We start from the raw sequence: 26,876 nt of genomic DNA, 5'->3' as shown, positions 1-26,876 counted from the left end.
TTCTGAAGCTGAGAAAAGAGAGAAAATCGATCAGAGCCTTTGTACAACCATTGGGCATAGTCAATAAAACGATTTGGAATGTCCTGAAAAAGAAAGAATTCACTGGTGTACTAATAAACAGACATCGAACGGGTTGACCAAGGAAAACAACAGCAGTTGATGATGGAAACACTGTGAGACCTGTGAAGAAACACCTAAAATCAACTGTCAGTGACATCAGCAACAACCTCCACAGGGCAGGGTTGAAGGTAGCATTGTTTAAAGAAGACATAGAGAGCAGAATTCTGGAGGCCATACCACAAAATGCAAGGCCAGGTTGGAATTCAACAAGAAATACAGAGACGAGCCACAAAAGTTCTGGAAGTTTTATGGACATATAGGACCAAGATTAACTGCTACCAAAGTGATGGACAGACCAGTGTGGAGAAAGAAGGGATCTGTTCATGATCCAAAACATAAGCTTATTGGTCAAGCAAACTAGGTTTCACGGACCAAGACTAAGCCTAAGCAAGAGAGAGTAAGTTTAATAACAAGGATGCATGTTGGATGAGGAATGTTTTTATGATGCATAACATATTTTTATATTCTTTTTTTGTGTGTGTGAATCACTGTAAAACCTTAAATAAGATTTTGGGGTCCTGAGTGGTGCAACCATCTAAGTGTTGGCCCTAAAATAAATAGATTAAATGATAAAAATATCCCTGATGCACTTCTATGTGATGTATGTGCTTTTTTAGATGCGCACTTCATGGAACTGGCTTGTAGCTCACTCACTCACAATTAGCAGGCTAAAGATTCTCCACAAGGTGGCGCCTTTCTTTTGGTGCTTCATAAGGGCAGTGCTTCCTTTCAATGATACAGTGTCCTTGTAATATAGTAAAGTAGGAGAACGAGTAGGAGAAGGGTTCTCTGGACTTTCGATTCTATGTGGTGAGCATATCTTTCAAAAAGCACACAAACAGCACAAAGGCGTATTCATTGGTTAAGGCTAGACTGTGTAAGTTTTGTGAATTTGGTCCTCTCTGGTGTAATTTCATGTGACTAGTGGAAGAACGTTTTGTACCGTCAGGTGCGCTTCAGACCCCTAATGAGCGCATTGTAACAGAATTCAAAGAGATCTAAGTCAAATCTCGGTGAAGGACTTGTCTTCCGAGAATGTGAGTGAATTATCTACTATTGTCTACTATAGTTCTACAATTACAGACTGTAGTCCGTCTGTTTCTCTGCATATTTTGTTAGCCCCCATTTACTCTGTTCTCCAGTGGTCAGGACCACTAATAAAATGGACAATGAGCGTAGAAACAAGGAGGTGGACAAAATGTTATGCCTGGTTGGTGTATCTTCATCAGTATAATTTTGCATTTGAGACCTAAACATTGAGCCAGACCTTCTTTTCAGCCTGTGTGTGATGTTAATACGTAAAGGTGTATGACGTAGTCCAAAAAACTCCAAACGAACACCTCTGGCTTTTAAATTATTATTTCAGGCTTTACAGGGCGACTCACCACAGTGTGCTTTTTCTCCTGACTCAGTGCAGCTTTAATCATGGGGTAGGTACCGTCTTTCACAAGCACTCGAATGCAGCATAATTCCTCGTACTTAAAAATAAACAGAAAACGCGCTGACTTAAAACTCACAGTGGAAGCCAATAGGAAGATGCTTCAGCTACTTCTATTGTAAGTGTTTTGAGCAAAAAAACCCCAACCAAATACAGAGAAATGTGTTGAAATAATTGTCACTAATAACTGACTGTATGTTTCAGCTACACTGTTAGAAATAAAGGTTCTGTGCAGGTACCTTTCTCATTCATCAAGGTACAAACAGTGTAAATGTTCCCTCAAAGGTACAACAGTGGTTTTAAGGTCTGATTGTGAACCTTAAATAAGTTTTTCCAGGTGAAAAGTTCGTATTTGTACCTTTTCATAACCGAATGTTTTAAAACAGAACAGTAAAATAAAGTCCTGGAGACGAGACGGGGTGTGTGGAGTCAGTACAGCTTAGAGAATATCATTTCAGTGGATTATGGTTCAGTTATGTTCCCTGACTAAAGGTACTGAGATGTACCCATAAGGGAACCACCCCAGTGACAGTTTAGTACCATCTTTTTTAGGAGTGCATGGCAGATTAGATTAAAAAAGCTGGAGAATTCTTTTAAGTGTATATTTACTGTACTGTCACTTGCACACTGTATCTGCTGAGTACCTGCGTCTGTACATTCTTTTCAGAATCAGAATCAGAATCAGAATCATGCTTTATTGGCCAGGTATGCTTATGCGTACAAGGAATTTGGTTTTGGTTACAGGAGCTCACAGTGCACAGTACCAGACAGACATTTACATGTAGTGAATAAAATAAAATAAATATAAAATATAAAATATAACAAAATAAAATAAAACATGCATTCCTATCATCACTCACTCAAACATACACACACAGCCATACCTGTAAACCTTACATTGTGCAAAGTATGGGTCTAAAGTTAAAGTGCTGAGTGCAGCAGCAGTTAAAGGGGTGCACAGTGACAGAGAAAGGGATCAGTGAGGTAACAGTCCGATAAGTGGGGTAATAAGGCGGGTAAGTAAGATGCTAAAATAAACCCTGTAGACTGCATCACTTACCTTACATGTATAACCTGCACACAAAGTTTGCTTTGTCAAAAAGAGATCTGGGTGGTAGCGCTTTTAACTGAACAAAGCAAAGGATAAGAAGCCTCCCAGTTCTACTGCATATATCTCTCTCGCCCAAAGGCCACTTGAGCCATTTATAGGCCATTTATCACCGACTCTGTGACTGACACATTAATTGCAACCAGAGCGAAACCCCGAGTCAGCAGTTCAGCAAGGTGAAGCACTCATTAAAACAAGACCTAAATGGCCAACCATTTGTGCAAAGCATTGTAAACATGTAATGAGATTACACTTTGTTTTTTGGTGCTTATTTTCGTGATGGGTTTCTTTTCTACTGGAAATGTAGACCATGAAATTTGAGTACTGCAAATCGAGGAGTAAATGCACATCACTTCAACAAATTTAAGGACTCATAATCTAATTTTTTTGTATTTTATTTTTATTCTCTAAAGTCCTCTTATAATATTTGTGCAGTTTGTGGCTTTATGTAGCAAAAATGTCATAAGCAATGTTTACATCTTTTGTAATTAAACAGGTTGTTTTTCTTACTGTGCCTTTAAGACTGATATATGTACAGTGGTGGCCGAAGTACACAAATCATGTACTTGAGTTAAAGTAAAGATACCCAAGGTAAAATACTACTCCAGTAAAAGTAGAAGTTCCTCCCTTTAGACCTCCACTTGAGTAAAAGTACCAAAGTATTTGCCTTCAAATGTACTTAAGTATCGAAAGTAAAAGTACTAACAGATTAATTATGAATGTCCTATTATCATTTTTGTAACAAGACTCTGCTTCATTAACTCATTTTAGGTGAAAATACTCCAGTGTCTCTCTTGGTAAACCAGTCTTTTAATAGAATGTCATTAATTAGTGACGCTGATGTCTATTAAAATTATCATAAGCACAAAACACTGAAGGCAAACAGTTTCCATCAGGTAGAACTGAGTGGCTCTGAAATAACTTTTTGTGAACAAGCAAAGTTTCAGTTTAAGGTTTGTTTGCAACTTAGTTACAAGTTTAAGTTTAATAAAAACTTTAATCTCAGATTCACAAATGAGTTTCCTTTACTAAACTGCATCTGTAGGTCTCTGTTCATAAACATAAACTAGCCAAAACTAATTTACTATAAAATGAAATAGTGTTTGTATAAATTCAGAAAAAGAAACATACCAGTCACAACTGCATATGTGTATATATTTCTATATTGTGGTCTGTTTACACAAAGTTAGGTTAGTTCATCATTTATGTTGAATAGACACTCCCAAAATTTTACGCTGCTGCACTGATGTTGAACCGTGTGCTGCACTGGGTCAGTATGACCAACAGGTCAAAACAAGCTCAAAACAAACTGCACGCTGTGCCCTGATTGGTGTTCTTGCTTCACACTTCTTTCGTTTTGACGTTATGTTTTTACACACGCATAAACCAAAAGAAAACGACAGATTTCACATAATGTAGTGGAGTAAAAAGTGAGATATTTGACTGTGAAATGTGGTGGAGTGAAAGTAAAAAGTCGCCCAAAATGGAAATACTTCAGTAAAGTACAGATACACAAAAAAAATACTTAAGTACAGTAACGAATTACATTTACTTAGTTACTGTCCACCACTGTCTATGTAAATGAGCTCCGTTCTGATTGGCTGCCTTGTATTGTGCCTCTTTTAAAAAAACAATCCGGACTGAAACGTTAACTTCCACATGAATGTGTGGAGCTAAACTGCCGTAGGCCGAATAGGTGGCTATACGTAAAATTAGTTGTTTTTTGTGACATCACAGAGAATTCAAAACAGGCTGGTTTTGCAACCTACTCTACATATTCATGGGCTACAATGTTTTGAAATTTCAGCAAGGTTCACATACCACATCAAATGCTTTCATTTCAAAAATAGCTAGGAAAATTCAGTTTTCCATGATATGGGCCCTGTAATGCATCGCCTGTAAAAGCAAAATGACTAATTATTTACCATAATTAATGTTGTCCCTTCAGTCTCGGTCTGCCTACACCGAAAAAGTTTAAAGGTTTAAAGGTCTGTTTACATTACTGAGAAGTCTTCTAATGCGTCCTGCCACTGTGCACTGTCTCTCCATAAATAACTGCATATTCAAAGCTATTAGCTTCTTGGCAAACGGTGCAGCCTCATCATTCACAAAGTGACATTTTCTGGATAAAAAAAAACATAAAAACCTCCAAAACCAGACCCACCGAGCCCTCACTTTGTCACCTGAGTCTTGCTGCTTCATCCAGAAAAACCATCCTAATGTTTGGGCTTCGTGGATGAGGAATGTGACCGCTACCAACCCTTTCCCATATTAAGGCTATGTTTGGTATCAGCCTCTGGGCACAGAGCCACGTGTTTGCCTTATATGGTCCTGTAAAAAAGCAAATGTAAGAATCTGGCATGTCATGCAGATAATAAAGCTCTCAAGATAGAAAATAGGACAGACAGCCAATGTGTAGGCTTATGCGGACATGTTTGAGAGCGCTGCTGCTCACCTTTGAGCGAAACACAGCTAAATACCTCCACTGCAGAACACACAGTGATACAGCTCAAATTAGCATTACTGCATATTGCAAAAGTCTCCAACTGAGGTTGCCACCCAGCACACTCAGGGCGAACCTTGACATGGTTCAGGTTCAAGCAGGCCTGGAACCCAACATGTAAGTTGTGCACCATCTAGTGGCTTTTCATTACTATCACATCCAGTTCTCACTAAGGATGGTCAATTCCAGAGAACTTGTAGAGATGAGAATTACCACTCTGCAATGTCTTCCGGGTTTCTCAAACACTAGAGGGCGCTCCTGAGCGAGTCCAAAATGAATGGGTTAAGATGGAGCATTTGAGCAAAATCATAGTTTATAAATGCTTAAACATGTTTAATGTAAAAGAACGCAATCATGTCCTGAACACAGACAGCATTAAACACTTTAGCACTGCTGTTATATTTTTAAGAGCTTTTAAACTTGAGTTATAGGAGTTTAAAATGGCGCCTCATGAACGTTCATGACGTCTGTGAGCGCAAACATCCAATGAGCTGCTCCGCTCGCCAACCAATCAGCACTGAGTAGCAGTAATGCCCACTTTCTGCTGCCCATAACCCATTTGCTGTAGAAAAAAGGAAACATATAGGTGAGATTTCTTTGTTTTTTTAGTGAAATACATCCTTCTACTTTCTAAAATTAAAGGAAAGTTCTGGTTCAGTGATTAGAAACTATTTTAACTGTTCGTTTTTAGCCGTTGAGCTCCATTCACTCCCATTCATTGACTCCCTCGCGGGCGCCCTCTGCTGTTTAGCTGTCCTGTTTTTTGATATAACGGGGGAAATAGGAAGTGGCCAGGCTCCTCTTAAACCGGCTCTGGTCAATACCATTTTATTTTGATCTGATAACATCAGCTACCTGCCCTAAGATGCAATTGTCCACTTGGCTGCCCTGAGGGGAGTCCCTGATGCCATATTAAGGGCCATTCCATTACTTTATTATCTCAAGTGAAGTGTGCTAGATAAACCATTGGAGTGGTGAGGGGCCGAGTGAACACAAGTGTCGACTTCGGCAACAGAAATCATTGCGACTCAACACATTTCTCAATTTTCAAACCCAAAACAAAAGCAAACAAAGCTGTTTATGAGCCATAGCAGTAACCTGCCTAAAATTTCAAAACAATAATGTTCAATTTGCTGGGCTTAAAGTTGCATCTGTTACAACTTCACTTTACTCTGCTAGTTTGCAAGTTAGCATGCTGATCACTACATTAATTGAATGAATTCAGAACCTTTAGCCAACTGTGTTTGCAAACAGAGGAATCAGACCTCCGCATTTAACCCATCCATGCAGTGAAACACCCACATACATGTACACTAGTGAACACACACACTAGGGGGCAGTGAACACACTTGCCCGTAGCGGAGGGCAGCCCTATCCAAGCTGTGTGGGGAGCAGTTGGGGGATAGGTGCCTTGCTCAAGGGCACTTCAATCATGTACTGTCGGCCGCATACTGTCAGCCAAGGGGATTGCACCAGCGACCTTCCGGTCACAAGGCTGGTTCCCTAACCTCCAGCCCATGACTACCCCTGCTAACAACAACAAAAAGAAGACAAGGCAAATATGCAAACATTTTATGTGCTTTCAAACGTGCACTGCCAAGTTTGCGTGGCTATCCGATTAGCGCACTTCTGCTTTGAGTGGTCACTTGTGTAACGTAGGTGTGACAAACATTTGAATAGTGAGTCCAATTGGGCAAGTGCATATTAAAAAGAGTACTGAAACATGGCTCAAGGCTAGTATCCTGATTCCAGTAGGACTCTCAAGTTGTAAGTCATTCTGTAGCCAATGACATGCCCATATTAGGATCTCTAAGCAGTCCGAGCAGTTTTATTTCTCTATGGGAACGAATAATGGCACTTTTTTGACAGTCACTGTTGTGGTAAACATTTTTTTGTCACTGGATCCTCTGAATTACTAGGTCAATTAGCTACCTGCTGAAAAACATAGAAATCATTAAGTGTTTCTGTTGGCTCCTGATGGTTTTGTAATGTGTTTTGGCTTTTTGATGGGTCGATATCACAATGTACAGGATCCTAATGCTTTAACAGGTGACCGATATCTGATTCTAAATGCAGTTGATGGTTTCCTAATGCAATCTAAAGGTGTTCTATAGGAAATTAGTGGTCTCCATTGGAAGCCAATTCCAATTAGGAAGCAAAACCACTGGGTTTTAATCATAATGGTTTCTAACGGTCTTTTTTCTTCAGGGCTGTCTAATACAAATAGTACTACATATACTATATGGACATAAGTTCTGGGACACCTATACATTACACCTACAGGAGCTTTTATGACATCCTATTCTAAATCCATTATTAATGGCATTAATATGGAGTTGGTCCCCCTTTGCAGCTCTAACAGCTTCCACTCTTCGGGGAAGCTTTCTACAAGATTTTGGAGAGAGTCTGTGGGATTTTTTGCCCATTCACCCAGAAGAGCATTTGTGAGGTCAGACACTGATGTTGGACGAGAGGGCCTGGCTCGCAATCTCGATTCTAGTTCATCCCGATGGGGTTGAGGTCAGGGCTCTGTGAGGGCCAGTCAAGTTCTTCCACACCAAACTCACCCAGCCAGGCCTTTATGGAGCTGCTTTGTGCACTGGGGCTCAGTCATGCTGGAACAGAAAAGGTTCTTCCCCAAACTGTTCCCACAAAGTTGGAAGTGTAGAATTGTCCAAAACATCTTGGTGCTGAAGCATTAAGATTTCCCTTCACTGGAACTAAGGGTTCTAGGCCAACCCCTGATAACCCCATATCATTATCCCTCCTCCACCAAACTTTACCATTAACACAGTCAGGCAGGTAACGTTCTCCTGGCATTCGCCAAACCCATCCATCAGACTGACAGATAGAGAAGCGTGTTTGTCACTTCACAGAATGTTTCCACTGCTCCAGAGTTCAGTGGCGGTGTGCTGTACACCACAACCCCATGCTTGACATTGTGCATTTTGATCTTAGGCTTGTGTGTAGCTGATCGGCTATGAAAACCCATTTCGTGAAAGTCCTGATGTGCAGTTCTTTTGCTGATGTTGCTCCCAGAGGCAATTTGAAAGTCTTTAGTGAGTGATTCAACAGAGGACAGAGGGGATGACATTGCTACATTCATGCTAATAGCAAGCTACCACTCTTGTGGACTGAAATGATGGTGCATAAGAGCAACACTTCAACACTATTATATACCAACAACAGCTTCTTAGACTTGCTGGACTTTATCCTACCACTGCCAAAGCAACTTAACTAGCACTTTTGACAAAGCTTGCTGGTTTGTTTGGGTGTTTTGTTGAGGTTTCCAGTCTACTGATGCCAATTCAGTTCGCAGCAATGTTATCTTGAATGTGGCAGTTCATATTTTGACTCTCTTAACTTTTACTTGGCATTATAGTGATGGCATCATCATGGATCATCATCCAACAGTACCTGTTTTTGACTACATATAATTGTCATAGTTTCATTCACTGGTTTGTTACAAATCAGTAGTCCTATGAGACCATAAAGCTGAAATTACAGTTGTTCTCAAAAGTTTAATATCCCTGGTCAAATTATATGTTTTGTTGCTTTTCGAAGTGAAAATAAGCTATAACATCCTCTACAGGGTAGAAATAAAATATGTCATTTATCTGCAAGTTTTAGTGCACAATTTTATTTACATGCTGAGTTTAACACATTGGGAAAAAAACATAATATATAAAATTTGCCATAAGCCACATCTTATGTTTTATTTTTTCCAACAAGTCAAATTCAGCAAATAAACCGTAATTGTGCATTAAAATTTTGCACTGGTGCATTGCAATTGTGCATTAAAACCTATGAAAATCAACAAAACGTGTAATTTGACCAGTAGTGACAACACTTTTGGAAAAAATGAAATAAAATGGATAAAAAATTATAAAAAGAAACAAAATGAAATAAAATGAATGAATGAATAAAATGAAAATGAAATAACATGAATAAAAAATGATAAAAAGAAACAAAATTGAATGCATCAGCATTTAAAATAATCTTTAGAACATATATATATATATATATATATATATATATATATATATATATATATAATACAATAAAACAGCATGTTATTTGATAAACACTCGACTAAATCAACACACTTCATTGCATTACTTTAGGAATGTGTCTAACGATAATAATGCTGTATACATTTTTAATCCATCTGGACCCTGATCTAATTATTAGTGTCGAAACTAAAATGCCACGCTTAATAATAATAACAACAATAATAATAATAATAATAACAATAATAATAATAAATTACAGTTCATACGTGTTCTGCATTTTAATTTCTACACTTTTTTGCGTCATAGCGTAAAACCAAGTGTTCACTCTTTTTCTTTAGGCAAATAATTTAAGCAAAGTCATGAATAAATAAAAAAGTCGGCGATGGAGAGGACTGCGCATGCGCGCAAGGCGGCGTTTCCAGCCAGCGGAAAGGCTAAGAGAGTAGCACGGAGATTAACTGTTCTGAGCCGTTACATCTGATCCTTTTGAGTTTTTAGAGATTATTATCTGCTGTAATTGGCTAAATAACATGACAGAGCAGTCATCACTTCTTCTTAGAAAACAACTAGCGGGTAATATAGATATTTACACGTTAATTGTACTTATTTGGGCTGTCTTTCAAGCTAGGGTAGCAACTAACGCTAGCTTAGCCGGAACTGGCAAACGGCGTAAAAGCGCGTATTAACGGTCATATTTCAAAGAAAATCACTGTTAGCGTTTAGGTTTACTTTTGAGTGGTCTTAGTAGACCAACTTGAGCAGAACTGTCCACAGCGAATACATTAGATAGATAGTTTAGGCTGCGAGGTGGGTAACTTGGCTAAAGAGCTAACTGTTAAATAGGTCAGCGGGCTGTTAGCTGGCTAAGCGAGGCTTTGTTGACGTTGGAAATATCGCTTTATTTATTTTTATCCCGATTTATTTACACGTATGTACACGATCTGAAGGTGATCGAGGCTTTGACAGCTGTGTGATGAACCGCTGCTACCAAGTTGACGATTCTTTATTCCTGTGGACTCGGTAGAGGGAGTTTGTTTGGACTGGTAACGTTGAACGCACCAAAACAGTTTGACATGCTTTCCGTTGGCTCCTTTGGATCAGCGAAGTTTTCCCGTTCCACCTTAAATGGTGCAGCGGTTACATTCTGCTGCAGCATTTAAGGTGGCACGGCAAAATCCGAGCAAGAAGCTGGCGAATAGGAAGCCAGCTTCGTCTTCATCAGCTGTGGACGCCATTGGGTTCGAGCACACGTGTTGCGTCCAGGCCTGGTGTCCTAAAAACACAAATATCTGAAATACAAAGCGAGAATCCATTGAATATAATATATAAATACTTCCTTAATTTTATGTTGATAAACAGTGGTAGACGTTGTTGATGGTACGCTCTTAAAAAATGGGTTTTCAGGGGGATGTTTAGTAAAGACAGTGGTTCTATATAGAATCTTGAACACTAAAAGAACCATTTCCATGCTTAAATGGTTCTTTGCATTGTGAAGTGGTTCTCCAAATTGATAAAGAGTGTTGTATATGGTTCCATATAGAGCCTTTTTAGAAAGGGTCTTATATATAGCATCAGAAAGTCAAGAAGAACCATTTCACGATGCAAAGAATCCTTCAAGCGTGCAGATGTTTTGAGTGTTCATGGGTTTATATATAACCATTTTCTCTACTAAAGAACCCTTGAAGATCTTTTTTATTGTGTATTCTTTTCAGTTTGATCTGTCTGCCTTTAATCACTTTAAATTATTACTCGTAGTTTCTTTATCATCTGTCTGTAAAGCACTTTGAGCTGTCAGGGGTATAAAAGGTGCTCTATAAATAAAGATTTATTATTATTATTACTATTATTATGGTATGTTCGTTTACTCTTTTTGAAACACAGGAGCCAGGAGTACCAAGCCAGTTGTGCAGTCAGTCTTATGAGTGTCTTGATTGGTTGTACTTGAGTGTTTTGGGCAACTTCCTTTATGTTGCTAGTAAAAACAAAAAACATTTTTTTGTCATAGAGCTCAACAAAAACCCCGTTGAGGGCTTTTCTGCCGGTCTGATTGATGATGATGACATCTATCAGTGGGAAGTCGTCGTTATAGGGCCAGCTGACACGCTTTTGTAAGTAACCTGGCCAAAAGTTAACAGCATTTTTGTATTTTGTAATAAATGTCTATATCTGTTGTAGATATGGTGACCCCTGGTTCCTATCACCACCACTGTAAAGGAATCAGTCATTAAGTTTCTCTACAGTGAACCATTTCACACCAAACCACTCTGAATGACTTTGTTTACATCTCAGTGATTGAACTATGCAGAAATTTTGAATAATTAGCAGAATTTCTCTTTAAGGTCAGGATCATGGGAAGAAAACATTGTTGGAAATTTAATTTTAATTTTACAATTACATAATTTTATGATCACTGCACAAATAATTGTTCTAATTAAGGTGTTTTAATAATAACTGAATCTTGTGTTTACTTTCATAGTGAGGGTGGATTTTTTAAAGCAAACCTCACCTTTCCTCATGATTACCCTCTTCGACCCCCAAAGATGAAATTTATTACTGAAATTTGGCACCCCAATGGTAAGTGCAAATAACTTGATGCAGAACTGTCAATGTTATGTATTTATTTAGTTTCAGGTTCATGTCTGCAGTAGTTTTGATTTCCCTCAAGTTTTTTTCCACTGTACCCAATGTTAAATGGACTGTTATAGTGAAAAGGCAGTTTAGGATCACTGATTTAAATGGGCCACAGACATATATGGCTGATTTTATATACACTCAGGTGTTTATGCATTTATATGTAAATGTGCAGTGAAGTAATTTTATACCTGTAATGCTAAACGCTAGTAAAGGGCTTATATGCTACATTTTTCTTGCCCTTTATTTTTCTCTTGAGGCTCACTTCTGATATTTGTGTGGGTTTATGTAAACTAAATAATAACAATAATAATAATAATACATGACCATTTTCCAACCTCTCATTTCCCCTTAAAATTAACCAGACTGTTGTTATTCTTGTACCTTTTTTAGCCTATATGTAAATGAGCTCTGTTCTGATTGGCTGCCTTGTCTAAAAAGCGGTCCGGGCTGAAACATTTCTTATAACTTATGCCTGAATGAGCTAAACTGCTGCAGAGTGAATAGGTGGATATATGGTAATTCATTGGTTTTCGTGACATCACAAAAACATGAAGTGGGCCTTTTTTTTGTATGGACTGGGGGTCGGACAGAATATTTTCAAACGTCCTACAGTGTTTACATCAGGGGTGCACAGATCCGGTCCTGGAGGGCCGGTGTCCAGCACAGTTTGGAGGTTCCCCTACTCAAACACACCTACTTAACTAGGCAATTAACAGATTGTAATCTGAGTGTAATCAGGTGTGTTGGAGCAGGTAAACCACCAAACTGTGCTGGACACCGGCCCTCCAGGACCGGAGTTGTGCACCCCTGGTTTACATACATTTCCACTAACATAGTTCAGTTTGGGATAGCAAACAGTCTCCAATGTTGCATTTATACTTGTCCCCCCTCCTGATCGTATAGCTATCTGATCAGGCGAGATGCGTGAATTGGCTACGTGTAAATAGGCCTGCCAATGTGTGTAGCTTCGTCAAGGCTTTGTTATTGTTGGCTGGTGCCATCATGGCCAGAGCAGTTAAGATGTTCAGACAGACAAGTTCAGACATGCTGGGATCCTCTGATTGTGGCACTAGTTGCTGGTATCTGACCTTTTTTACTCTTGTGTCCTCAGTTGCAAAGAATGGAGATGTGTGCATCTCCATCTTACACGAACCAGGAGAGGACAGGTTTGGTTATGAGAAACCTGAAGAGCGCTGGCTGCCGATCCACACTGTTGAGACAATCATGATCAGCGTCATTTCCATGCTGGCTGACCCAAACAGCGACTCACCTGCCAACGTGGATGCAGCTGTAAGTCCAGCTATCAAATTGAGCTGCATGCCCAGTTGTCTCTCTGTTTTCTCCCCTGTGAACTCTTCCACTGTGTCTGAGATTATTTCCAAATCCTCTTCCTGTACATCTCAACTAGATCCTGCTCCTACAGCTACTCTAAAGTCCGCTTCCTCTGTTATTTCATCTCTTATAGCTCATATGATCAATCTATGCTTTTCATTAGGCACTGTTCCTCCATCTCTCAAAACAGCTGCTGTCACTCCTATCCTAAAGAAACCTGGGTTGGACCCATCCTCACTGGCCAACTACAGACCAATCTCCAATCTCCCTTTCTTAGCTGAAGTCATGGAAAGAGTTGTGGCCTCTCAGCTGCATGACTTTCTATCCTCCAATATCCTATATGGGATCCTACATGGTTTTAACTTTCACTGCTATGCTGATGACATTCAGATTTATATCAGCACTACTTACCTCTCTGCCTCCACCCAGGCTTTCAGTTCTTACAACTCTGGTTGGAAAACAATTACCTGAAACTAAACGCTGATAAAACTGAGGTTCTGTTAGTTGGAGCTAAAACCTCACTTTCCCGGGTATTGAATTTTTCAGTCAGCATTGATGGTGTCGATATTAAGACAGCCCCATTTGTTAAGAACCTTGGCTGTCTTCTTGATTCATATCTCACTTCTGAGTTACCAGAACTGCATTTTACCATCTGCGTAACATTGCACACTTATGCCCTATGCTGAGTAACACTGGCGCTAAAATAGTGATTAATGCTTTCATCTTCTCTCGCATCGATTACTGTAACTCACTTTTCTATGGCCTTTCAGCTAAACTAATCAATTGTCTTCAGGACGTCCAAAACTCAGCAGCCAGGGTTCTTAGCTTCACCAAGCGCACAGCTCATATTACTCCTGTTCTTCGACAGTTGCATTGACATCCTATTAGTTCTAGGTTTAAATACAAAATCCTTCTTTTTACCTTCAAGCTTTACATGGTCTGGCTTCGACACACCTTTCTGCTCTCGTTTCATTATATTGTCCCTCTCATGCTCTCCGATCTTCTAATTCTGGACGTCTCACAGTTCCCTCAAATAGACTTTCTACCATGGGTGGCAGATGTTTCAGTGCTGCTGCCCCCAAACTCTGGAATTCTCTACCTTCCACTCTTTGTCTTCCTTCAAATCTCTGCTAAAAACCTTCCCTTTTTCTTCTCTTTAGTGTTCTAGAATTTTTTTTTGACACTATATAAAGCGTCCTTGGGTTTGTGAAAGGCGCTATGTAAGTTGAAATTATTATTATTATTATTATTATTATTATTATTTGTTATTATTATTATTAAAGATTCAGCATAATTACATCTCAGAGTGAAACAGCCATGTAGAGTGTTTCAAAGAAAAATTGTCTGTTCAGGAGAAATTTACCAACATGGATTTGTTACAGTTTTCAAGACAAGAACTAAGGCTTATGACATCTGTAATACAAAGGTAGCCATTTTGCATGTTATCCACACAATCAGTGAGGCAGCATGCGTCTTCTGACTTTCAACGTTTGTTAATAAAATGGTGGCAGTGTCATTCTGCACATACCTTTTAGTATCCAAAGAAAACTTTAGGATTTTTACAGATTTACCATCATTTTAGCAATTATCAACATTATACATATGTCCTCAGAAGCTATGTGTGGCTTCACTGGTTGGTTGACTAACATTGCATTGTTGACTGTGACCCCTGGTTTCTGTTTGTAACTGTAAATAGATTTAGTTTTCTAACGCACGGACCATTTTTCTGGCAGAACACACTAAGCAACATTTATTTACTTTGAATAATAAACAAGTAATGCGGAAATTCACTGGAATCACCCTTAAAATAAATGCTCACATTATTTTTTCTGGCTCTGTTGTCTCTCGTTTAGTTTACATGCATGTTTGTGTTTATTGTACAGAAAGAGTGGAGAGAGGATCCCAATGGTGAATTCAAGAGGAAGGTTGCCCGCTGCGTGAGGAAGAGTCAGGAGATGGCATTTGACTAAAGCCTCCCTTCAGTGCAACTCACTTAAGTGGTAATTTTCTCAACAGCATCTCGTGTCTCTTTACCTTATTTCAGGATAGGTCTTGATGAATATACATTTGGATTTTTTGTGCGAAATTGAGTAGAATGGAATCTAAGTTGTTGAGTTTTACAGTCTGTACAATACCATTCCAAAATTTGGTCTGTAATAAATTTAGTCCTAAAACACACACACACACACAAACACACACACACACTCATTCCTTACACTTTTCCCCTTTTTTTAAACTATCAGATCTGTTAGCAAAAGTTTGACTCAAAGTGGCAAAGTTGGTTATGTTTTGGCAAAAAATATCTTAAAGGATATTCATTATATTGTGAAAGATACTCAGTCTGGAGCTGTGTAGCTGTGTTGCACGTCATGTAGTGAAACCAATTCCACTTGAACTGGTTGAACAGTGCATTCAGCCCAGAAAGCGGGGCAGACATCTAAAAAATTTGCATTTGGGCCATCAAGCCAATTAAGAAGTTGTGGCGATAGTAGAAACATGTTTATAGTGTATATACATTGTTTCCAAGTAAAAGGCATGTGTCATTACCAAACAGCAGTCAGGTGTTGCTTTGAGAAATAAATGATTGTGTAAAATCTTTTTACATTAATTAATAAAAAAATTAAATTAATTTTAAAAAGTTGGTGCACTGTGACGTCATCCGATCTAGGTTATTTCATTAGGTGCTCCGTGGCTACTGCAGTGATGGCCTCTCAGTGTAACGTCAGCCAATTAAACACTTTATTTAAGGCCTTTTTATAGAATAATCTTTGCAAACTTCAGTCAAACGAGCAGCATCTGTGATGGCAGGTGGAGCCACAGTAATGACCACACCATTCCATGAGGGACACCGTCCGATGATCATGGTGGCTACAGTTGCTGAATTGCAACAAAATCTGATTTGTCTGATTAGTTTTGTGTCTGACCAAACAGATTTGTTGAAGGGTGAACAGAAAGCAAAAAAAAAAGAACTTCAAGGCAAGTGGCCTCTCAAGCCACAGGCTCTGCATTTTTAGTGGCCCAAATGAGAAATGTTGTGGCCAGTGATACTGGGCAATGGATAATGTCTACTCCTGCTGAACAGGGAGGACTGATGTTAAATCAGGAACCCAAACTGTGGATCCACATTGTGAATCATAGTCCTTGGAAAGTTGTAAAACAGAGCTTATGAGAAAATGACGATGCTGTTAATATACCAAACCATATAACTAAAACAGGCATGGGGGACTTCCTGCACAGTTTGGTCATTTCCAGCTCAGACACACTTGGTTTAACTCATTACACTCACTGAATCTGTCTGTGGCCCTCAGTCCTCCACGCTTGATCTAAAAAGGGACTGGTCTAAGCCCTGATCTTCAAAGACATTTTATGAGTATGCAACAATATGGGAATTCTGGACTGATAACTGATTTTTTGCCCATGGTCATATAATCGCGTTAATAAACTGTAGAGGGAACTAGATCCACCTTGACTAGCAATACAGAGAAATGAAACGTTTTGTCCGTGGAGGGTCAAAAATGCAGTAAAGAGAATAAGATGCAGTAAAGAGAATAAAATGCAGACGTTTTAGCACAGTGGCCAAGTAAGAATACAGTAAATGCATCGTCCATTATCGATTTGAAATATCGGTCAGTCTCCTCAATCACCTGTCCATTTTTGTACCACATTCATCATAATCAAGATTTTTCTCCCTCCACTCTCACAGACACCCGGGTTAAACTACAGGGGATGTGCATCTGCCACTACGCAATCAACTGTTGCACCAGTTTTCCGCTAATATGGAGATGGAAGCAAAAACCCAGCCATTTTGAACAGGATTTTCCTCTGAATGTGTGAGAATAGAATTATGTTATGAAAATGTCTGTTTTCCTCACCCTGTTTGTGTATGAGAGAGAGAGAGAGCGAGAGAGAGAGAATTATTTATTGTCTGGATTATGTTGAATTATAATGCATGTCATTTGGTTTTGACTTGCTTTTTTTTCCTTTTCCTTTTTCTTTTTTTTAAACCTGCCTCTGAGCCATCAACCTTGAACCGAGTCTCTTATGCAATTCTGGAGTTTTCTGTTCGTTTGTGGTGACAGAGGTTGACAGTAAAATGCTGATCCCCCTGACCCACCCACCTACCAACCCACCCACCTACCAACCCATCCAGCATAATTATAGAGAACCCTACTCCCTGGGAAAAACGTACCACAAATGTCTCTCACCAAGGAGTCAATGTGCTCTCTGCTGCCTTAATTTGTTTTCCTATATGGAAGGAAATTGAATTCAGTGATGTCAGGATGTTTATTCTGTTTTTGAGCAAGAATCCTCATTTTTTGGACAAACCAAAAAGTTAGATATTTGCATGAGACAGAGAATATTTTTTTGTATCAGATGTAAGCTCAAAAACAGTATTTTTTTGTGTATGTAAATATGATGTACCATAGCCGTGTCAGTCAAACCATGTGTTCTGTGTCGGTTTCCCCTTGTGAATTTCATGTGGTTGAGCGTCAAGGCTATAGGCAGTCCATTCTACTCCTGGACTAAAGCATACTCCTCACTCAGGCTAGCCCTAGCCTTCTGTAGCTTACTTGTTTATCGCCCCTTTAAATTTTTGCCCTTCTTCCCCCAAGTTGTCTCATTTTATTGCTCATTAAAACAGTGTTTGTGTGACGTACCTACAAGTTTGTCTTATGTGTCCCCCATCACCTCATTCATGCTCTGGATTCATGTATCTTCATGCATGCAAAAGTAAGGTTAGTTTAATTAACCTTCGTAAGTGCATATGGTTCTGAGTAACCTGTTTGCATATGTGAGAAACATTTGTGGTTTTCTCTTGCAACTGTAGGGTTTTGATGCTTAGCAGGATCACATATACAACTCATGAAGAGCAATAAGCAACGATAATGAAGGTGCTACATGTAGGAGTTGCACATTATAACTTACTTTGCTGAACAACTTGTGTATTTAGGGTGTAATGATTTCAATGCAGTGCTGAAAAATCCAGCAGGCTCTCATCTGCCGTCTTCCATGGGACCTTGAGTCTTCTATGGGTACCGACTATCAAAACTAGGCTTCTGGGTGCATCTGATCAGAGAAAAGTGGGTGGGGATGAAGCAGGGCTTATGTAATAATGCACTCGCTTAATTAACTGGGTTTTTCTTCTGAAGTGCTTATAAATTCTATGGGTTGTAGGAAACCCCACTGGTGACGTCCTATAAATAAAAATAATGCATGGCTAAGTCTTTGTCAGGTGTGGGAACAAGATAAATCGTGGCCACGGCTTAGTAAGGCATGGGAACGAGATCCTAATGCGTGGCCACGACTTAATAAGGCATGATTTCATTCCCACGCCTTACTAAGTCATGGCCATCACAGCTGGTGACGTCCTATAAATAAAAATAATGCATGGCTAAGTCTTTGTAAGGTTTAGGAACAAGATGATTAAGTCGTGGCCACGACTTAGTAAGGCATGGGAATGAGATCCTAATGCGTGGCCACGACTTAGTAAGGCATGATCTCATTCCCACGCCTTACTAAGTCATGGCCATCACAGCTGGTGACGTCCTATAAATAAAAATAATGCATGGCTAAGTCTTTGTAAGGTTTAGGAACAAGATGATTAAGTCGTGGCCACGACTTAGTAAGGCATGGGAATGAGATCCTAATGCGTGGCCACGACTTAGTAAGGCATGATCTCATTCCCACGCCTTACTAAGTCATGGCCATCACCACTGGTGATGTCCTATAAATCAAAATAATGCATGGACACGACTTAGTAAGGCATGATCTCGTTCCCATGCCTAAGTCATGGCCATGCATTAGGATCTCGTTCCCATGCGTTAATAAGGTGTGGCCACCTATTATTTTTATTTATATTGGATATCACCAGCAGGGCTCTGTAGGGTTGTGATCTTGGGCTCTATTTCATTAGATGGCTGCACAGCAGGATTTAAAAATAAATTAAATGATTTGAGAACATATTTGAGCCAAACAAACCTTTTTTTTTTAACACAAACTGTTGAAAATGGGATTAAATCCTGACCTCAGAATTCAAAAGAAGGTTTATAACATGAAAATGTGTATCCTTACACCCCTGATATATAAACTGACCATAGAGAGCTTTGAGCTGGCATTTACCTGTGAAAAGCAGTAGCAGTCTAAACATGCTTCCACTCACTACTATATTCCTACATGCAGCGGTAAATGCTGTAAGGCTATCAGTGATGTATTTGGTGTAACTATGTGACTTTTCCTCAGGTGCATCATGTAAAGATTTCTGAAGTAGGTATTTGTAGCTAGAAATAACATTTACAACTCTAGTCATCACTTCTGCAAATTCTGCCCAAAAAGATGAATAAAAAAACTCTTCCCAAGCAGCATGTGTGGAAACTGTTTCTAAGCATGAACTAAAAAACACTTTTTTTCTTTAATATTTTATTTGATCACCTTGAGTTTTGCATACATAACGTATGGCTGCAGAAAGGATCAAATACGTTGGACTTTGCAAATCTGCGGTATAAAATTAATCTTAAACCAGATATCCAATGGAAGCACCGCCTCCCGCCAAAAAATAAAGAAAATGACAACAAACGCTGAAAAAAATAATCCCATCCACGCTCCATGTAAAAGTACCAAGAGAAAATCTCAGCCGATGCCTATTGACCAGGTGCAGACAGACTCTTGTTCATGAACTGTTTCTTTACAAAGCACACCCACCACTGTGGAAAGAGAAACAGACATTTAAGTGATTAATATATGAGCATCTTTTCAATCATGCTTGTGTTGAGCTGCATCTAAGGCCCAGTCCCATTTCTTATTTTTACCCCTACCCCTTGTTTTCAAGTGTCATCTTGCCCCTTGGAACTGAGTTACTGAGTTACTCTTCCCTACGAAATGGGACCCTCAAATAAAAAGAGCCTTACTTCATTAACAGCTACTAGCGCTGCTCTGTAGGCGACCCTGCCAGTCTGCAGTGACAGCAGAGGAGGGTAAAGTTCAGCTCCTCACTGCTGGGCTTTAGTTACATTTAGGGAATCATATGCTAAAGGGGGGGGCAATTATTTATCACCCCCCACCCCTGATTCTTCAGTGATATGAAGCTGAAGTCAGACATTCACCAGCTTCTTGTTCAAATTTTCCCATTCCACCTTAAATGGTGCCAAAGTTAAATTCTAGCTCTTCAGGAGTCAGAACTGCTGGACCATTTAAGGTGGAATGGGAAATTTAGCTAGCTAGCTACCGAGACATCAGCAAACTGCTAGTGATTTTGATGCTTGTTATGAAGAAAAGGATCCATAATACATTGAAACAACATTAAACTGAGATAAAACAGTGGTTATCATAATTTTTAACTGGGAAAATTCTCATATTTGTGTATTTCTTTGGTCGCTCGTGCCGCCATCATGACGGTTTTTCTTTTTTTCTTATAACACTCAGTTTGGAGTGTCTCTGAAAAACCTCTAGCACTTCGCCCCACCCCTCTATCTCAACAAAAATCAGGACACCCTACCTCTAGACGTGAACGCGCAAAACAGAGGGTTAAGTGGAAAGGGTTAGGGGTGAGATGGGATTGGGCCTAATGTTATACTGAAACAGTGGCATTCATTTATACTACCAGGGATCGAGTTCTGTATGCGAGTAAAAGCAGATGTACTCTTTGTAAAAATGTACTTGAGTAAAGATACTCAATAAAAGTATTCTATCTATATTTCTCCTTCAGTAAATGTAGAAAAAAAGGCAAGACAGCATTCACATAATTCGCTTCATTATGCTCACAGATTAAGATAAATCTGTGAAATTAATAAATATTTTATAAGTTTGAATGCTACTTTTTAACTTTTTTTTTAATTCAGCACTTTATAAGTCCTTCACGAGGTGGGTGTTCATGCTTTGCTAATTGGGTAAAATAATTGGGTACACTTTCTCGTGAATGTACTTAAGTATCAAAAATAAAAGTATATTTTAACAAGTAATATTAAAGAGACCTGTGTGATTGCAGACATATAAAAACTTGTGTCATAGGTCTTAACAGAACTTCATTTAATTAATAAGTACTTTGATTTTTGATACTTAAGTACATTCACAAGCAAGTGCTTTTATACTTTAACTCACACAAATATAGATACAGGGAGATTCACTCGAAAGAGGCCCTGAATATTCTGTAATAACTCTCTCTAGGACGCAGCAATCTGAACTAAACAATGTGCAATGTGCTCTTCAGTATATGGAGCTTCGAACAAGCTGGCTGCCCCTGCGTGAGTGCGATGAGGTAGGTGCCAGACAGCCGTCGTGACGTTTAACCTTCGTTTGCAACTTCTGCGTGCACACCCCCGTACCCCTTTACTCACTCACTCGACTTCTCATCAGGATGGAGATGTACAGTATTGAGCAGCATGTCTTCATGGTGCGAATCTATTGGGTCATCAATTCGTTTAAGTGATGTCAGAGTGAATTTAGGAAGAAATATGGTGTTCGTGACGTACCCTCAAAAAGTGTTACTCAGAAGATGGTACGGAACTAGAAACGACGGGATCAGTGATCCCTTCTCATGGCGGAGGCCGTCCGAAAACGTAATCGATTACACATGCGTCAAGGTATGTAGCGTATTTGTTTTTGCTTCAGATTGCTTCATCCTAACGGGAGTTACAAGAAAATATTCGGGGCCTCTTTCGAGTGAATCTCCCTGTAGAATACTTGTACTTTTACTCAAGTAATAATTTACCAAGATTATATCTGTTTTTACTCACATACAGAAGTCCTGTATGTCGTCCACCCCATATTTATTGCAATATTCACTCTTATTTGCTGCAATCAGATTTCTGTAAGGCTTCTGCTCTCTTTAATTCTGGTATATTTAACAGTATAGTCTTCAGCTTACCTTGCTTGGCTTGTCTGTCTGTGGGTCAAACACCCGGTCACACAGTCTCAGGCCTGTCTCCTGACGAATCTGCTGCAGGTAGGCCCTCATAGTCTCTGCCATAGACAAACAACAATCACTTGGTCAACATCACAAAGGGAGTGGACACTGATATGAACACGTTTCAAAGGACTAACCCATTATGCAGGAAGACAGAACAGCTGTTCTGTCCAGTACTGTGCAAAAATCCTTGGGAAGCCAATACTGTTTTAAACAATTTATGTGGGCAGCAAGTGTGAATTTGCTTATAAAAGCACTATGTAACATTAGAACCAATACACAAATGTAAACAGTATTTACAGTTACCAGTACCTAGTTTATCCAATCATTCCTTCATTAAATTAAATCAGGAGCCGCTGCCGGAACTGAACAAATCCATGGGATGGATGGAGTGCAGCGAGAAGACAGGACCAAACCTGTGATCTTCTAACATACTCATACCTTTTTTAATCTTGTGTCTTAGTATATTTATGTTGATTTGTATTTATTCTAATGTTATATAATGTTATGTAGTGTTTAACAAACAAACAAAAGTGGTTCAATGAACAGCCAGTTTTTGCTCATGAAACATGCCTTGTTTCAGATTTAAAAAAAAAAAATAAAAATCTTAAACGTTTTTTTGCGAAATGCATGCAAGTAAACGGAGACGCCTAAATTACCTCTCACATGTTTCTGTTAGACATTAAAAGTGCATCTAGTTTAACCCTCAACAACCACAAGCATAGACAATGCAAGACAATGACATCACATCCTCAGACTGACATTTATAAATAACCATTTTAACGTATCCATTTTTAGCATAAATTACATTACATTGCTAAAACTCTGGCTTTAATACTTTAACTGTGAAAGAAAATGTTGTATAGATGTATAGAAACATTTCTGAAACCTATGCGGTAATTTTTGAACATTTTTATGTAATAATTGAAATTATACTGACGTTAAGAGAGGGAAATGCAGCACTTTGTGCCATACCTTCTTCCTGTTTGTTGGAGGGTTTGACATACATGGCATTCAGTGGGAATCCAGGCTCTCCTGGGATGGGGAAGTTGGTTATTCCCAGCGTGTACATCTCCTTCTCTCCCTGCCCCCTCGAGCTGCACTGTAGAACATGAAGAACGATGCATTTGATACACTTATCAGTAAATCTGGCCTAACCTGATATTATATAGCACACAACGTTAAAAATGAAGAGGTAAACTATATTCATTAAGCATGGCCAAGCCAAACCTGTGAGACTTACTGTGATACAGTCATGTGCAAAAGTTTGGGCACCCCCAGTCAAATGACGTGTTTTGTTGATTTTCTAAATCACGGGTGCACAACTCCAGTCCTGCAGGGCTGGTGTCCAGCACAGTTTGGTAGTTGTCCTACTCAAACACACCTACTAAACTTGGCAATTAACAGATGAGTAGAATCAGGTGTGGCGAGCAGGTAAATCACCAAACTGTGCTGGACACCGGCCCTCCAGGACTGGAGTTGTGCACCCCTGTTCTAAATAAAAAAAATAAGTTAACACATCTTCTACAGAGGGATGCACAATGACTGTTTATTTGCCAAATTTAACATATTAGGGGTAAATATATAATGTGGCCCGTGCAAAAGTTATAAAAACTATTTACTTTATCTACAACATCTATTTGTGTGCAACTAAATAGAAATTGTTCATTAAAATTTGCAGAAAAAGGCCATGATTAAGCTTGTTCCCAGGTGCATTGAAACTTGTGCATATGACTGTATGTCTTCATGAATTACACATAATACTAAGCACTAGTACCAGCAGTAAGATAATGTTACGAAGGCTTATTCTCACCAACACAACAGCGCGCAAGTTTGATTCATATTGCAAGATGCTAAGAAGCTCACTCATGCTTTTGTTTTCCCATCAAGACTATTACAACGCCCAGAAGCACAATAAAAACTACACTTTGTTTAAAATGCAGCAGCTTTTCATCTCCGATCCAGAGATCTAGAGAATGTTACACGTGTTTCACAATTACTACAATGATCTCGTTAAATCAGCTGCTGTTTCTCCCGTTACAAATGCCAAAGCGGACCTTTATAACTTTGCTGGTCATATTAAGCACGATTTATCATACCATTTTCACTTAAATATTAAATAAATTTTTGTTTTCTCATAATCTTTGATTAAAAAGTAATGACTTTTGTCCATCTCTAACACATATTCTGATTTTTGATTGTTACGATGCACAAGAGGAAACCCTCAGAAAGTTCAGAAACCCTCCCTAATGCATGGTAACATTCAGAAACACATCAAAGGAAGGAAATGTATGATTTCCTAATTCATTATACTCCAAACAGGGTTTTAAGATCATTGAGCGCTGGTTTACCAAACACTGCAAGAGCAGTGAAGGAACTCTCCATTTTGCACTTACAGTATTTTAATCATTTTGACAAATGCTGCACTTTTACTACTAAAAACACTTTTTATTCGCTTTATTTGTTACTTTGTCTTCATTTTCAGTTCTATTCAAACTTTCACAGTAAACATATTTGTTTACTGTTATTATTATTATTATTATTGTTATAATTAACTACCGCCATGCTCACTTACCTTCTGCAGCTTCTTGAGGCATTCAGAGATGTACAGGGTGACGTAGATCAATGTTCGATCAGCCTCATTCTACAAGACATGAGTTAACAAGTTAAAATTAGAACTAGAAACTCAGGAAGAGCAATTTCAAAAGAGTACGCACATTAAAATACAAGGGGAGAGTTCAACATTTATTCAGAATTTAATTCTCCAGAACACAGCACTTCTCATCAAACCACTCTGAATAACTTTGTTTACATCTTGACCATTTAACTACGCAAAAATTTTGAAAAACAGGTGGAATTCCCCTTTAAGAAGCCTCCGCGTCTGAGCAGTGCAGAAGCAGCAGATAGAGGAGTGCAGGTTGAGGCATGAGTGCATTTTTGTACAGCTCTCCGTCACTTCCTGAGTGGTTTTATTATAACTCAGGATCCCCTTACCTTAATTTCATAATTCTTGAAGAACACATTGGCTTTGAAATAATAGATAGCCTCATCAATGATGTCTTGGTCTTTGGCTGGGGGGAAAAAAGAAAACAGGAACATGCAGAAGCTGATGAGTCTAGATGATGTAGGTTTGCAACCATTTAAGGAAGTAATGCTGGAGCTCTCTGGTGTGAACACATGACGCATCCAAGTTAAATATAAAAACACTGCACACTTCTACATGCACTAAAACTGAAAAACCGTCTTACTTTCTTTGGGTGCTGGTCCTTTAAACTGTGTTTTGAGGGGCAGTAATGCCATATTCCCCACCAGCTTGGTGTCGGCATCCATAAGACTGGAGTGGTAAGCCTGAGGCACGAAAAGACAAAAGCACAAGTCAAGTTTTAGGAATAAATAATCTCGAAAACGAAGCTGAAGTTCGCTTTTTTTTTGGAAATTTCCGTTCCACCTTAAATGGTGCAGCGGCTACATTCCGGGGCCTGAGGCGCTGGAATGTAACCGCGGCACTATTTAAGGTGGAACGGGAAATTCTAAAAAAGCAGCCAAGCTCAGCTTAATCAATGCAGCTGACCAAGCTCACTATTACTAGGTTTAGGTCACTATACACAATAATAGTTCACCAGTACGGTTAACAAAACAAACCTTGGTGCTTTTAACATATAAACTAATGTTAAATAAGCCTTTTTAAGCCAACAGCAACCAGAAGGGTGTCTGAGAAAGTGGCTAGCCGTGTGGCTAACAGTGAGCCAGCTGGACAATTTAGCTGCAGTTACGCTCAAAAATAAAGCCCTAACTTTACGAGACACATTTCCTAATATTACCTATTCACAAGAGGCGAGTTTAAACATTTGCTTACCGGCATTGTGGTAAAAATTTGTGTCGAATTAGGCTGGGAAAAGTGGAGTGTCAGCGCTGCAAAACGCCGCTTCCGCTGTCTGTCCCACCCAACAGCAATACAGGAACAAGCAAGTGATGTAATTCCCTCACTGTCCACAAGGGGTCATCAGATCATTACGCTTTAAAACAGTTCAAAAGTAGCATGAAATGATTTAATATATATAATCTATATTATGTACATTAAATGTGTAAAAATTCTTTTCATTTCATTATATAAATGTTACATAAATTAATGTTCAATAAATAATAATAATATTCAAATAGATTTAACATCTGTCCATTCTAAATTTAAGTCTTGTTCTAAGATAAGGCATTAAAAGGGGACCTACACCAGTTTTTCAGAATTGCTGCATAATTCAATCGTTAAGGTTGTGAAATTCTAGAGAGACTTACTGAGTCTGAATTTTTCAGCGGTGGTGATAGGAACCAGACGTCGGCGATGTTTAAAGCTTCCGAAAGCTCCCTCACAGAAAGTTATTGCATGATAATGGTTTCAAATACGCTGTCTGAGACCTTGTCTTCAACAGTTTTGAGATAAAAGTTTGTCCTAAAATACTATTTTAGATGAAATTTCATTGATGGTATGTTTTTTTTTCTTTTGAAGTGAGTAAAATAACCACATTGTACACATCATAACCCCCCAGTTCCTGGTTCACATCACCATCTGAGTTGTATACAAAAGTTTAACATACACACAGTCAAATGACATGTTTTGATTTTTTTAAAGTGATAATAAGTTAACACATCCTCTATAGAGAACAAACTGAAATATGACATTTTTGACATTTTTCTGAAAATTTTAGTGCACAATTTCTATGTATTTGTCAAATTTAGCATAAAATATAAAACGTCCCAGTTGAAAATAAAATTGATGATTAAATTATTATGATCAGAGCAATGAATGATTTTCCCCCTTAAGTCACACTTTTTAT

At 38.8% G+C, this 26,876-nt stretch overlaps 2 protein-coding genes across 2 annotated transcripts; one reads left to right on the top strand and one right to left on the bottom strand.

Annotated features, from left to right (window-relative positions):
* Positions 1–9,598: 9,598 nt before the first annotated feature.
* ube2g1b (ubiquitin-conjugating enzyme E2G 1b (UBC7 homolog, yeast)) lies at positions 9,599–17,805 on the top strand. Its single transcript, XM_036588030.1, has 6 exons — positions 9,599–9,755; positions 11,188–11,290; positions 11,659–11,756; positions 12,928–13,106; positions 15,032–15,148; positions 16,852–17,805. The coding sequence occupies exons 1-5, from the start codon at positions 9,713–9,715 to the stop codon at positions 15,116–15,118; spliced, it is 510 nt and encodes a 169-aa protein (XP_036443923.1). The 5' UTR covers positions 9,599–9,712; the 3' UTR covers positions 15,119–15,148; positions 16,852–17,805.
* Positions 17,806–19,548: 1,743 nt separating this feature from the next.
* arpc3 (actin related protein 2/3 complex, subunit 3) lies at positions 19,549–26,019 on the bottom strand. The gene is made up of 7 exons (XM_036588029.1): positions 25,904–26,019; positions 25,296–25,395; positions 25,042–25,118; positions 24,623–24,691; positions 23,023–23,149; positions 22,009–22,103; positions 19,549–19,849 (listed from the first exon to the last, which is right to left on the bottom strand). The coding sequence occupies exons 1-7, from the start codon at positions 25,907–25,909 to the stop codon at positions 19,787–19,789; spliced, it is 537 nt and encodes a 178-aa protein (XP_036443922.1). The 5' UTR covers positions 25,910–26,019; the 3' UTR covers positions 19,549–19,786.
* Between the last annotated feature and the right edge of the window lie 857 nt (positions 26,020–26,876).

Source organism: Colossoma macropomum, unplaced genomic scaffold (assembly GCF_904425465.1).
Source record: "Colossoma macropomum unplaced genomic scaffold, Colossoma_macropomum, whole genome shotgun sequence".
Classification (NCBI taxonomy): Eukaryota; Metazoa; Chordata; class Actinopteri; order Characiformes; family Serrasalmidae; genus Colossoma; species Colossoma macropomum.
Note: the sequence above shows the minus strand (reverse complement) of the source record. Positions and strands in the feature narration are given on the sequence as shown.

Excerpts from the sequence above, each read along its gene's own strand:
- arpc3 (XM_036588029.1), bottom strand. Across the intron at positions 25,119-25,295 it reads AGGACCAGCACCCAAAGAAA|CCAAAGACCAAGACATCATT; the intron begins GTAAGACGGTTT and ends TTTTCCCCCCAG. Across the intron at positions 23,150-24,622 it reads GCCTCAAGAAGCTGCAGAAG|TGCAGCTCGAGGGGGCAGGG; the intron begins GTAAGTGAGCAT and ends CATGTTCTACAG.
- ube2g1b (XM_036588030.1), top strand. The coding sequence starts at position 9,713 with ATGACAGAGCAGTCATCACTTCTTCTTAGAAAACAACTAGCGG. Across the intron at positions 9,756-11,187 it reads TCTTAGAAAACAACTAGCGG|AGCTCAACAAAAACCCCGTT; the intron begins GTAATATAGATA and ends TTTTTGTCATAG. Across the intron at positions 11,757-12,927 it reads TGAAATTTGGCACCCCAATG|TTGCAAAGAATGGAGATGTG; the intron begins GTAAGTGCAAAT and ends TTGTGTCCTCAG.